The sequence below is a fragment of the Perognathus longimembris genome, chromosome 17 (assembly GCF_023159225.1).
Source record: "Perognathus longimembris pacificus isolate PPM17 chromosome 17, ASM2315922v1, whole genome shotgun sequence".
In the NCBI taxonomy this organism is placed as follows: domain Eukaryota; kingdom Metazoa; phylum Chordata; class Mammalia; order Rodentia; family Heteromyidae; genus Perognathus; species Perognathus longimembris.
In genome coordinates, this window is record NC_063177.1 from 39,170,189 (window position 1) to 39,181,053 (window position 10,865).

Here is a 10,865-nt window from a genome sequence, read left to right on the forward strand (position 1 = left end):
CTTGGCTGTCTTGAGTGGGGAGGAAGGAGGTCTGCCGCCAGTTACCCGGGACCAAGACAGGGCAGCTTGAAGCTTAATGGGCTCTTGATGGCCAGGGGGGACTGGAGGGAGGGAGGGAGGGAGGGAGAGAGGGAGGGAGCCTTTTGAATCTGGAACTACACGGAAGAAACAATCACACAAGGGGGGCAAAAAAAAAAAAACCACACACCAAAAAACAAAACAAAAAAAAAAGCTTTATTGTTCCCTCTGAGGGAGTAATGACACAAGGAGTAAGTGGTCCCTATGTCCGCCCCACCCCTGGGGACAGGCGGCCAGAACAGTGCAGGGTGGGCCTCGGCCCCTCCAGACCGGCTACAAGGGGAGTCAGGCACCTGGGCCCGGCCGGGCTCCACAGTTCCGCGAGGGCCCCACAGGCTGGGGGCCGCCCGGGCCCGGCAGGGCAGGGCAGGGCATCCTCCGGCCGGCCCCGCGGGGGCTGGGCCCCGGTGCGGTGAGGTGAGGTGAGGTGCGGTGCGGTGCGGCCCACGTGGGCCGGCGCGGGGTGGGGAGGCCTGGGCGGGCGCCCCGCTCCTCGAGGCCCGAGGCCGGGGGTGGGCTACTTGTCGATGAGCCCGCCTTCCTTGAGCTTGAAGTAGAAGAACTTCTCCAGCGCGCTGGCGCAGCGGCAGTACTCGCTGTCGGGCGGGTTGTACTCGCGGCAGTTTGCGATGACCCGCTGCAGGTCGGCCACGAAGAGCTTCCGGGTCACGTAGTAGCGACTGCGCAGGCGCTCCGTCATGGTCTTCAGGTCTGGGGGCGCGGGCGGGACACACGGCCTCAAGACGGGGAGGCCCACCAAGTATGTCCCCCCCGGGGGAATGGGGTGTGTGGTCCCCCCGGAAAGAGAGGAGTGCGGGTCCTCACCGATGGGGAAGCGGATGACGTCGTAGTAATCGGGGGCCTCCGCCTTCTTCACGGGCTCCATGAAGGGCCAGGCGCTGGGGTGTGACTGGAGAGGAAAGGTGGGCTGGGGTCACGCCGCTGCCCCAGAAGGGGCCGTAAAACCACCACCCGCGGGCGGACGAGGCCTCCTCACCTTGATCTGGGCCAGCAGGTTTTTGAGGGTTGTGTACAGCTGGTCCGGGTCCTTGAGCTCCTTGCTGGGATGAATGAGAGAGAGAGATGCCAAGGGAGAGTGAGGCCCTGGCTTCCTGTGCCCTGCCACCCACCTCCCTCTCTACACAAACTCACCCCTTCTCCTTCCCCAACGGCTTCCAGCCGGTTTCTCCTGAAAAGGGGGAGAGAACATCCCTAAGAACACCTGTCCTCACCCCAAGCGACATGCCTTCCTGTCCCCCTCGGCAAAACCCCTACTCACGAATGCCGGGGACGCTTTCCACGGGGATCTGCCTCACGCCCTCCTTGAAGCAGCTGAGCCCTGGGTAGACCTTGCGGATCTGGGCCTGTTTGCGCTCAATCAACTTCTTGATGATCTGAGGGAAGAAGGGGTTTGAGTTGGCCAACTCCAGCCCCAGCCACAACCTTCCCAGGGCCGCAGTCAACCTCTGCTGGTTATCGTCTTAATTTGCCATCCGAGGCTGGGCAAGAACCAAGACCCAGCCCATCCTCACCATATGCGCGCGCGCGCACACACACACACACACACACACACACACACAAAATACAGGTCTACACATCTGCTCAGCCTCCACGTCTGCTCGTGATAACCCCTCATGGATGTGCATGCATAACCTCCTTCTGCTTCTTGATGATGTGGGACAGCTCCGTGTACGGGATCCGGGGATTCAGCTCACACTCCATCAGAGTCGCCCCCTCATAGTCCTTGATATAGCCCAGGTAGCGGCTCTTGGGCACCTTGATGTCCTTGGAGAAGCCCTGGGGAGGGGTGATGGAAAAGACATCTGTCAGCAAAAACACTCAATTTTCACGCCCCTCTCCCCAGGGGCACCTGAGTAATGGTGTGTGCCACTTCTTGAATCTCCCGGTGGCACTGTGAGGACTCCATCTGTCCATGGGAAGGTTCTAGGTTGGCTGAGCACCCCCACCTACTCCCATGTGCCTCCTAAGTCCTCTGGAATGCCCCCACAGGAGCCCCAGAAGAACGAAGCAAGACAGGAGGAAGGACTTCCTCCTAGGTGCCAAGTGGAAGAGGGGACATGAAGAGACTCTGGCTTCCTCCACAGCAGGGGGCTGCAGAGGAGGACCTGCAGGAGAAGGGGAGGCTCTCCTGCTTTCCTTTTTCCCCCTTTATAAAAAAATTCTCTTTAAGTAGTTGTACAAAGGAGTTGCCATTTCACAAAGCCTTTTATTAATACAATGTATCTTGATCAATGTCACCCCTTTCAACAGTCTCACCAGTCCTTCCCAGCCCCACCCACCTGCTTTTTGAAGTAGCCAATGGCATACTCATCAGCGTAGGTGAGGAAGTAGAGGATGCTGTGTTTGATGTGGTACTCCTTCAGGTGATTCATCAGGTGAGTGCCATAGCCCTGGCAGGAAGGGCGGGGGCAGATTAGGATAGAGGTGGGAAAAAGCCTGCAGGGACCAAGGGCAGGAAGGAGGAAAGGCAGCCGGCAAAGTGCTTGCTAAACTGCAGACCAACCCCCCCCCCCAACCCCAGTTAAATCCAAGAGAAGTAAAATCACCATTTTACAGAAAACTAAGAACTCAGGTTTTAGTTAGGAAACGAGGTCAGTCTGCCAGGATGCCACGCAGGGGCTAGGGATCCCAGGCCTACACAGCTCATGGACTTGCAGTCCCCTAGGCCTTCGATGGAGGGGAAGGAAGTGGGGTTGGTCACAAGGGTCTGCCATCACAATGACTAAATCCCAAACAGAGTCTCCACTACAGGGCAGGGCCAGGCAGATCTGGTCTGTGTGAAACAGGAAGGTGATGTAGCCTCTATCTGCTGTAACAACAATTGAGTCAGGACCATCAGCATAGGGCGACTGTAATCACTATTAATTCCCTAAGGTATAGAAATGTTCTTGTAATGAAGATAGGCTCATTTAAAAAGTGTTTGCCGGTGGCTCATACCTACGAGAATCCAACTACTTAGGAGGTGAAGATGAGTTACAATATCAGCTTGGGGAAAAAGTGAGCAAGAAGCTGTCTCAAAAGACCAGTCAGGTGTTATGGTACACAGCTAAGGTCCCAACTACTCAGGGGGCAGTTAGGAGTGGCATGGCCCAAGGTGAACCCTTATCTGAAAATACTGAAACCAAAATGGAAAACAAAAAGACTGGGGGTGTGGCAGACATTGCCTAGCAAGTGCAGGGCCCTGAGTTCAACTCTCAAATATTGAAGAAGAAATAGTGCTGCTGGCTGGAGACAGGGTTCAGATGTACAGCACCCTCTAGCATGTACAAAGTCCTGGGTTCTAGCCCCAGCATACCCATGCACACATACACACCAACATGTGTTGCGTGTTACAGGCTGTTGGGCCTCACTTATCAACAGGTACATCCTTAAAGTGCAGTTTCCAAGGTGCAACTGCCACCTTGTGGGGACGTGAGGAACTGCAGGGCCACGACAGGAAGGACTGGGGCTGTATCACATTCACTCGGCCGCTCTGACCTGGTTCAAATTCAGAAGCAGGTGGAGGGATGGGGTTGGAGTCAGGGTCAGGGCACTGAGCTCACCTTGACCTGCTCATTGGAGGTGACAGCACAGAAGACAATCTCCGTGAAGCCCTGAGTGGGAAACATGCGGAAGCAGATCCCACCGATGACCCGCCCATCCTTGATCAAAGCCAGAGTCTTGTGCTTCCTAAGACAGAGAGGGTATGTCAGCCCTTATTTGTCCCCCAGGTATCCCCCAGTACTCTCAGGTCCAGCTCCAGGGGACTGAGCTATCCTCCGGGATGGGAACTGAGAAGCAACACTCCTCAAAAGTTGGGCCTTGAAACCAGAAGGAAGGTGTCCCCAACTGTGAGGGAAAGAAAGCCCCCATGTGTAGTGTGCCAAGGGCTGGGGCTCCCGGGGACGCACGGGTCGAAGACGAGGCGGGCAATGTACTCCTTGGGCATGCGAGGCAGCTGGTGGGAGAAGACATTCTGCAGCCCCACGAGCCAGAGCAGCACACGCCGGTTGGCCTTGGGCATCAGCGAGTTGCCGATGACGTGGAACTCGATGATACCGCGGCGTTCCTCCAGGCGGGCTGTCTCGTCCCGGGCTGCGTTGGCTGACAGCAAGCTTGTCTAGGCAGAAGAGATGTGGTAAGCGCGGGCCCAGGTGGGTTAGGGCACTTTACCCCTTCTGCTCAGCAGGCCAGGTGGCTCACCTCAGGCCCCAGCATGGCGGCAGGGTCAGTGATGGTCAGCATGACCTCATTGACCAGCTCCATGGGGATATCGCCCATCACACGGAGCCGCTTGGCATCCTCCAGGGTCAGGTTCTCTGGGAGCTTCCTCTTCTCACCTGCTAGGGAAGATGGCAAGGTCACCCAGGACAGCAGGAAGGGTGGAGGGAGAGGTGTGTGAGGGTCAGAGGTCAGGAATCAAGTACCCACCAGGCATGGGCTCGGTCCCCGTGGAATCCAGACTCAGGGAGCTGTTGCTGCCCCCACCCATGGTGGGGCTGAAGATGGGGGTGCTGGGAACGACCACGGCACTGACTGTAGCTGAGGGAAAAAAAAACAACAAAAATCAGGGATAGAGAACAGAGTGTTGGCAGGTCCCTGAAAAGGATCAAGGCCCTCCCCCGCCCCAGAGGAGGCCCCTGCCGTTTCCACTGCTGCCATTCCCAGCCCCTCTCCATCCCAGGGCCAAGCAGACCCTACAGAGCCTACTGTGCCACATACCTGGTCGGGGTACCAGCTGTGTCCCCTCTGAGGGTGGCATGGTGAAGCCTGACTCCCAGATGGGAGAGTTGGCCCCATAGATCTCCTCCTCAAGCATGGACAGGAACCTGTGGGGAAGGTACAGACTGTCCCACACCTCTGTCCTTCAATCTTGGTACAGCCTGAGCCAGGCCCAGAGGGACTACAGGCTGACCAGACAGACCCTGCTGTCAGGGGGCTGTGAGCCCGAGAAGGGAGACAGCCTTTGCCAGCTGCAATGGAGAGGCACGGCCCACTGCCTTCTGGGAACCTCTAACTGAGGGAGAAAGGTCAAGACACTCAGGACAGAGATCAGAGGCCTCGTGTGGCCCAGGGAAACAGGATCTGAGCTAGTGCCATCCTGTGCCACCTGCCACACAGGCCAGGCCGGGCATTGCATCGTCTGCATTCCCTCACTCCCCTCAAAGAAAAGGGGCTGAGAATCACCCCACCTTGCCACTGCTTATTCCCAGCAAAGGCTTTTGAACTGTAGAGCTAGAAGTCGGGTTTCGATGGGAGGAAAGAAGGTATGGTCTAGAAAGGACTAGAATAGAGGTGTAGTTGGTTTCACCTCAAGTGTCAGCTCTGGTTTCTTGGAGGGCTGTGGTGGGATGGATTCTGAAGCTGTATCAGGCCCCCATGGGAAACAATTAGTAATGTCTACCAGGGTTGTGGGAGGGGGCAGCGTTAGCTTGGGCATGTACCTGCCATCCCCCGACTAGCACGTGCAAAGGCAAATACTAGCAAGATGCTTCTGGGCCATGGGCAAGTCTGCCAGGTAGACACCCAGATCCCAGAAGGCCATGGAGGGAGAGGAGGGGCCAATCCAGGAAGCCTTCCTGGAAAACAGGGGACAAAAGCCAGGACGTGACCTTGGGACAAGATCCCAACAAGCCAGGCCGGGCCTTACTTGGGGAAGTGCGTGAGGATGAGGGTCCTCTTCTCTGGCACCAGCTTGTCCTTTTCCACTCGGAACTTTTCCAGTAGCTGGCGGCGGGTGACCGTGAAGATGGACCGCAGAAGGCTCCGCCCAAAGACATGGGTGGTCTCATAGCGGGGGAGGCTATCGCAGCTCTGCGGTACGTGGCAGTAACACAGCCACCTGGGGGTGGGAGAGTGGCAGGTGATGAAGGTGGAGACCACTGAACCCAGCCTGGGCCTACAAACCTCCCTCCTGAACCACTGTCTGGGCTACTGTACCTGGTGTAGTTGACTTTGTAGGTAGCCACATCCTCAGACTGTGACCTCTGTCGAAACTGGGCAGGGGTCTCAAGCTTCCAATAGTTAAGGCATAGCAGGAACATCTTTGAGAGCTCAAACATTGTCTGCCGTTCCCGGGGAGCTAGGTGGCTAAACTTGTACTGCACAAAGTTCAGGACACCCTGAGAAGGGAGACAGGGCAAAACCAGAGGAGGCATGAGCAGGTGGTGTGGGCTTCTCACACAAAGATGCTCATGCTTACAATCCTAGTTACATAGGAGGTGGAGACTAGGAGAACTGTGGTCCAAGATCAGATTGAGCAAAAAGTTTCCCCAATTCCAGTTAACCAACAGAAGCTAGACTCAGTGGTGTGTGTACCTGTCATCCAGCTACACATGCAGCAAAAAAAAAAAAAAGAAAAGAAAAAAAAAGAAGACAATCTCAGTCTGTGCTGGCTGGGGCAAAAATTCCACACTTTATTCAAAAAGCCAGGTGCTGGTGGCTCACACATATAAGCCTAGCTACTCAGGAGGCTGAGATCTAAGGATCACAGTTTGAAGCCAGTCTGAGTAGAAAGGTCTATGAGACCCCCAATGAACCAGCAAAAATCTGGAAGTAGAGGTGTGGCTCAAATGGTAGAGATCCAGTCTTGGTCAAAAAAGCCAAGCAAGAGAGCCAGACCCTGAATGCAAGCCCTCAAAACAAAACAAAAACAAAGCAAAAAAAAAAAAAAATCCTATCCACTTGAGATGTAGCTCAAGCAGTAGAGTGAAGTATATGCCTAGCAAGTACAAACTCCTGAGCTCAAATTCCACTACTGAAAAAAAAAAAAAAGGTACCCCCACCAACTCTCACTCTGGGATTCTGCAAAGAGCAACAGCCCTGGGCTACCCTCATGTTATCAGGGAACATGGCCCTTCTCTGAACCTCTTCCCTTGAAGACAGTGGAGAACACAAGTTCCTCACTCCTCCAAGCTGCCCCCAGTTCTCCTCTTAACAAGTTCCTGTCCCACCTGTTCAATGTTAGGCTTCTCAAATGGGGGGCTGCCCAGGGATCCTTCCACCACAGGCCGGGTCATCTGCAGGATGCATTTCCGCAGGAGCTACAGGCAAGAGGAAGGGGAGGAGTAGTGACGGGCAGCAGAGCTCAGAACTCAGCCTCTCCCCCTCCCACCCCCAACATTCACAAATGCCTTCCCACATCTACTCACAAACTCTCAGTCCATGAAAGCTCACCTTGAAGAGGTAGAAATAGACCTGCTTTGTGTCTGTGTCCTCTTCCTTGTGAACAGACATAAATAAGTTCTCCACATCCACCACCATGCCCAGCAGCCGGTTAATCTCATCCTCTGACACATTCTCCAGGTGGGACACATGGTCAGCTGCAAGGTATGGGGAAGAAAGGATAGAAGAAATCCATAGGATCTCCGTGCCAGCAGCTCATACCTGTAATCCGAAATCTGAGGATCGAGGTTTGAAGCCAGCCTGAGCAGAAAAGTCCACGAGACACATCTAGTTAACCAACAAAATGCCAGAAGTGGAAGTGTGGCTCAAGCAACAAGAGTGCCAGCCTTGAACAAGAAGGCCAAATGAGAGCTTTGAGGCCCTGAGTGGAGGAAGAGAGGAGGAAGAGGAGAAAGAGGAGCAAGGGGGAGGGGGGGGGGAGAAATAATAATCCACAGGGCTTCCTGCATTTCTTGCCATCCATCCTAAAAGAATACATCCTCATTCCCTCCAATCCATGTGGACCAGCTGGGAGACTGACGGCCGGTCCCAGCGGATGGCTCCTGCCTTTCATGGCCTGGCACATATAAATCCCAACCCAACCTTTACTCAGAAGCAGCTCTGATTTTTCTGAGAAGCTTCATGGTAAAGTTGCCCCGTCCAACAGGACGTTACACCTGCTCCCAGGGCGCTGCCTGCCTTACCTAAGGGGTGCTCACAGCTGCGGCACAGCTCGCTCAGGTTGGCAGCTGGCTGCTGCAGGTCCATTCGAGGTGCGGTGGGGGGCTTGGGATTTTTCCAGCCATTACACTTGCAGGTTTCGTTGGCCTGGAGGCGGAAGGATCGGTCAGTGACATCGTGCCCTGGGTGTCGGGGCCGCTGGGAGCTGCGCCCCATTCCCACTCGAGCCCGGGGATGCCCCCAAGTCCCGCCCCTTTCGTCCCAGGCCCCGCCCCCACCTTGCAAGCCGAGAAGACCCCAAGCTTCTCGAGCTTCTTGGCACGCGGCAGTCCCCGGACTTGCGCCTTCCGCTGGCTGGCGCGCTGCTGCTGGCTCAAGCCAGGTCGAGCCGGATCGCCCCCGGCCCCAGTCCCCCCACTTCCTACCCCGGGGCCCCCAGCCCCGGTACTCCCAGCCGGCGCTGCAGCTGGGGCGGGGGCTGGCGCCGGGGTGGGAGTCGGAGTGGAGGCGGAAGCCGGGCTGGGCGCAGGAGTCGGAGTTGGGGCAGGGGCCGGGGACTGAAGGGGCCGGGGCTGCGCGGCCGGGGCAGGGGTCGAGGCCTGGGAAGGTTCCGCCATGGCCTCCCCGCAGTGGAGCGGCACTGCGCTCCCAGCCCTAGGGCCGCATGGGCAACCGGCGCGCAGTACGCAGGCGTCGCCTTCCTGTTGCACCATGGGAGTTGTAGTCTTGTCGCGCCACGCCCCTCTGCCTCCGCTTTCCAGACTTTTCTGTGGCTTGGTCCCACGTAGCACCCCCTTGTGACCGCCTCTCACTCGTGCCTAGAGGCCGTCTAGGATCGTCGTGATTGCTGTCCTCTTGGGGACACGCGACATCTCAAAACCCAGGCGTGTCTGTTTGGGGAGATTTGTGGGGTTTGAAGCCCACCCATGGCAAGGGAAGCAGTCATGTCAGAGACCAGCCGTGTTAAAATATCAACCTTGGATCCGTTGATGTGAGCTGATAAGGGGCGGGTAGGCAAATGCAAGACCCTCAACTTCCAACCTGGGAGGACCCAGGTCAGTCCCATCCAGCTCCATCACCAGAGCTAACTTTCTCCTGGTTTCCATGACCACCAGCATCCTCTCGAAATGCAGAGCAGGGAGGAGATGTTTGAGGAGACTATAATCAGACCTGGGCCTGGGGTTCACTGCTTGCCCCCCAGTTCCAAGGCCTATCCTACAGGCTAGCCAACCTAGAATTTAGGTCTTAGCTTAAATGTAGCAACAGTTCGACATTTCGTGCTATGTGGTATTGACATTGTGATATCCAGCTGTACCTTTTTGTGCACTTTTCTGTATTGCATATTTCAACAAAAAGGATTTTTTTTTTTTTTACTATGAAAACACTGAGCACAGGCATAGCTGCAGCTGTGATAGTCTCAAAGAAAGCCACCAAGGTGAGGACGGAGAAATAAAGCCTGGCCTTTGGATGTCTTCATCTTTGTGGTTTCCAAGCCCAGCCACGAGGGCTATAGAACAGGAAGGGAATTCAAGACAGAATTCATGTCAGGGCAGGGATTATGTGTGGTCAGGGAAAGGCAGGGTGTTCTAAGCATAGATGGAGCAGGAAGGCCCCTTCTGTCTCTATCCAGGAAGCAAACAGTCCTCCCAGTCCTAGGCCTGGTTCATAGAGGGCAGGACGGTCTTCTTCCGGCCAGGCAACTCCATCGGATCTTGGCTGTCAACGGATGAGTGTACCAACCATCCACTTCCACGCAGGCTGGGATCCTGCATGCTCCGTGGATCGTCTGCGGCCACAGCCCTGGACCCTCTGATGCTGGTGAAGGGCGAAGGGAGGAGCAGAGTCCAGGCCGCAAGACGACTGACAACTTGGCACTGGACGTAGGATAAGCATGGTTAACCAGGAACACTGCCAGCGTTGGCTGGGGCTGGAGGAACCGGGTGGCCGGAGGTGGGCTGGCTGGGTGGGTGGGGCTTATGCGGGATGGGCAGGGGAGGGACGGGGCGGGGCAGGGCGCCCTCCTCCCCCCCCTCCCCGCCTGCCCTCCCGCGCACCTGCCGGGCCCGGCCCTGCGCGCAGAGCCTCGAGCCCTCCCATAGCAGTTGCTCACTCGGATGCAGCGGGTCAGTGGCAGTTTCTCCACCGAGAGCCGTGTGGCGCCCCGGTTTTCCAATGTGTCCATCGCTGAACGGAACCAGGTGGCCACGCTGCCAGTGCGGGTGCTCAGGGATGAGGGACTGAACGTGAACCGTGATCACGCCCAAGATGACTTCCAAGTGAAGATGGATGCCTTCGGCTTTGCCCCAGAGGAACTGGTGGTGCAGGTGGATGGCCAAAGCTTGGTGGTGACGGGCCAGAGACAGCAGGAAGGCTCGGACCCGGTCAGAGGCAGTTACCGCCGAATGGAGCAGAAGGTGCACCGACAGATGCTCCTGCCACCTGACCTAGACCCGGCCGCCATGTCGTGCTGCCTGACCCCCTCCGGCCAGCTGTGGGTCCGAGGCCAGTGCCGGACGCTGCCTCTGCCCCAGGCCCACACTGACCCATCCCTGAGACCCAGGCGACAAGGCTCTAATTGAAAAGTTTCACCTAGCCTGACCCAGTAAACAACCACCGTGATGAGCAGCCTAAGAGTCCTGTCTTTTCTGGCGTTGGGGTCAGATGGGGGGGGGGGTTGGAACTACAGGTAGAGTCACCCCAGGTGGTGGTGGGCCAAGAATCAGGCCTCAGGCCCTGGGAAAAACTAGGGAATCTGGGTGTCATTGGACCCAGAACCAGTGAAGGGATCGGAGACCTGGGTGGGGCAAGTTGGACCTGTGTGTATGGGGGGGGGGGTGCCAGGAGGCAAGTGAGGTGCTACATCCTTGGGTTTTGAGTTATCAGTGTCCCTTCTTCAAGGAAGAGGATGAGTAGATTCACCTGACAGGCCTGCCTAGTGCAGA

The 10,865-nt window shown here is 56.6% G+C and overlaps 2 protein-coding genes across 4 annotated transcripts; one reads left to right on the plus strand and one right to left on the minus strand.

Annotated features, from left to right (window-relative positions):
• Positions 1-213: 213 nt before the first annotated feature.
• Positions 214-8,580, minus strand: Kat2a (lysine acetyltransferase 2A). Of its 3 annotated transcripts, none has more exons than XM_048366197.1 (18): positions 8,202-8,580; positions 7,947-8,070; positions 7,255-7,400; positions 7,032-7,121; positions 6,019-6,200; positions 5,729-5,920; positions 4,801-4,907; positions 4,510-4,620; positions 4,282-4,418; positions 3,990-4,198; positions 3,642-3,768; positions 2,379-2,489; positions 1,732-1,875; positions 1,358-1,472; positions 1,231-1,267; positions 1,076-1,139; positions 904-988; positions 214-789 (listed from the first exon to the last, which is right to left on the minus strand). In XM_048366197.1, exons 1-18 carry the CDS (start codon positions 8,538-8,540, stop codon positions 596-598), a joined length of 2,514 nt encoding a protein of 837 aa, XP_048222154.1. In that variant the 5' UTR covers positions 8,541-8,580; the 3' UTR covers positions 214-595. The 3 variants fall into 3 exon arrangements, with proteins under 3 accessions (XP_048222154.1, XP_048222155.1, XP_048222153.1); XM_048366198.1 differs by having other exon boundaries at positions 1,231-1,264; positions 4,282-4,421; XM_048366196.1 differs by having other exon boundaries at positions 4,282-4,421.
• A 1,430-nt stretch (positions 8,581-10,010) lies between these two features.
• Positions 10,011-10,637, plus strand: Hspb9 (heat shock protein family B (small) member 9). The gene has a single exon (XM_048366199.1). The coding sequence runs from the start codon at positions 10,038-10,040 to the stop codon at positions 10,500-10,502; it is 465 nt and encodes a 154-aa protein (XP_048222156.1). The 5' UTR covers positions 10,011-10,037; the 3' UTR covers positions 10,503-10,637.
• The last annotated feature ends 228 nt before the right edge of the window (positions 10,638-10,865 follow it).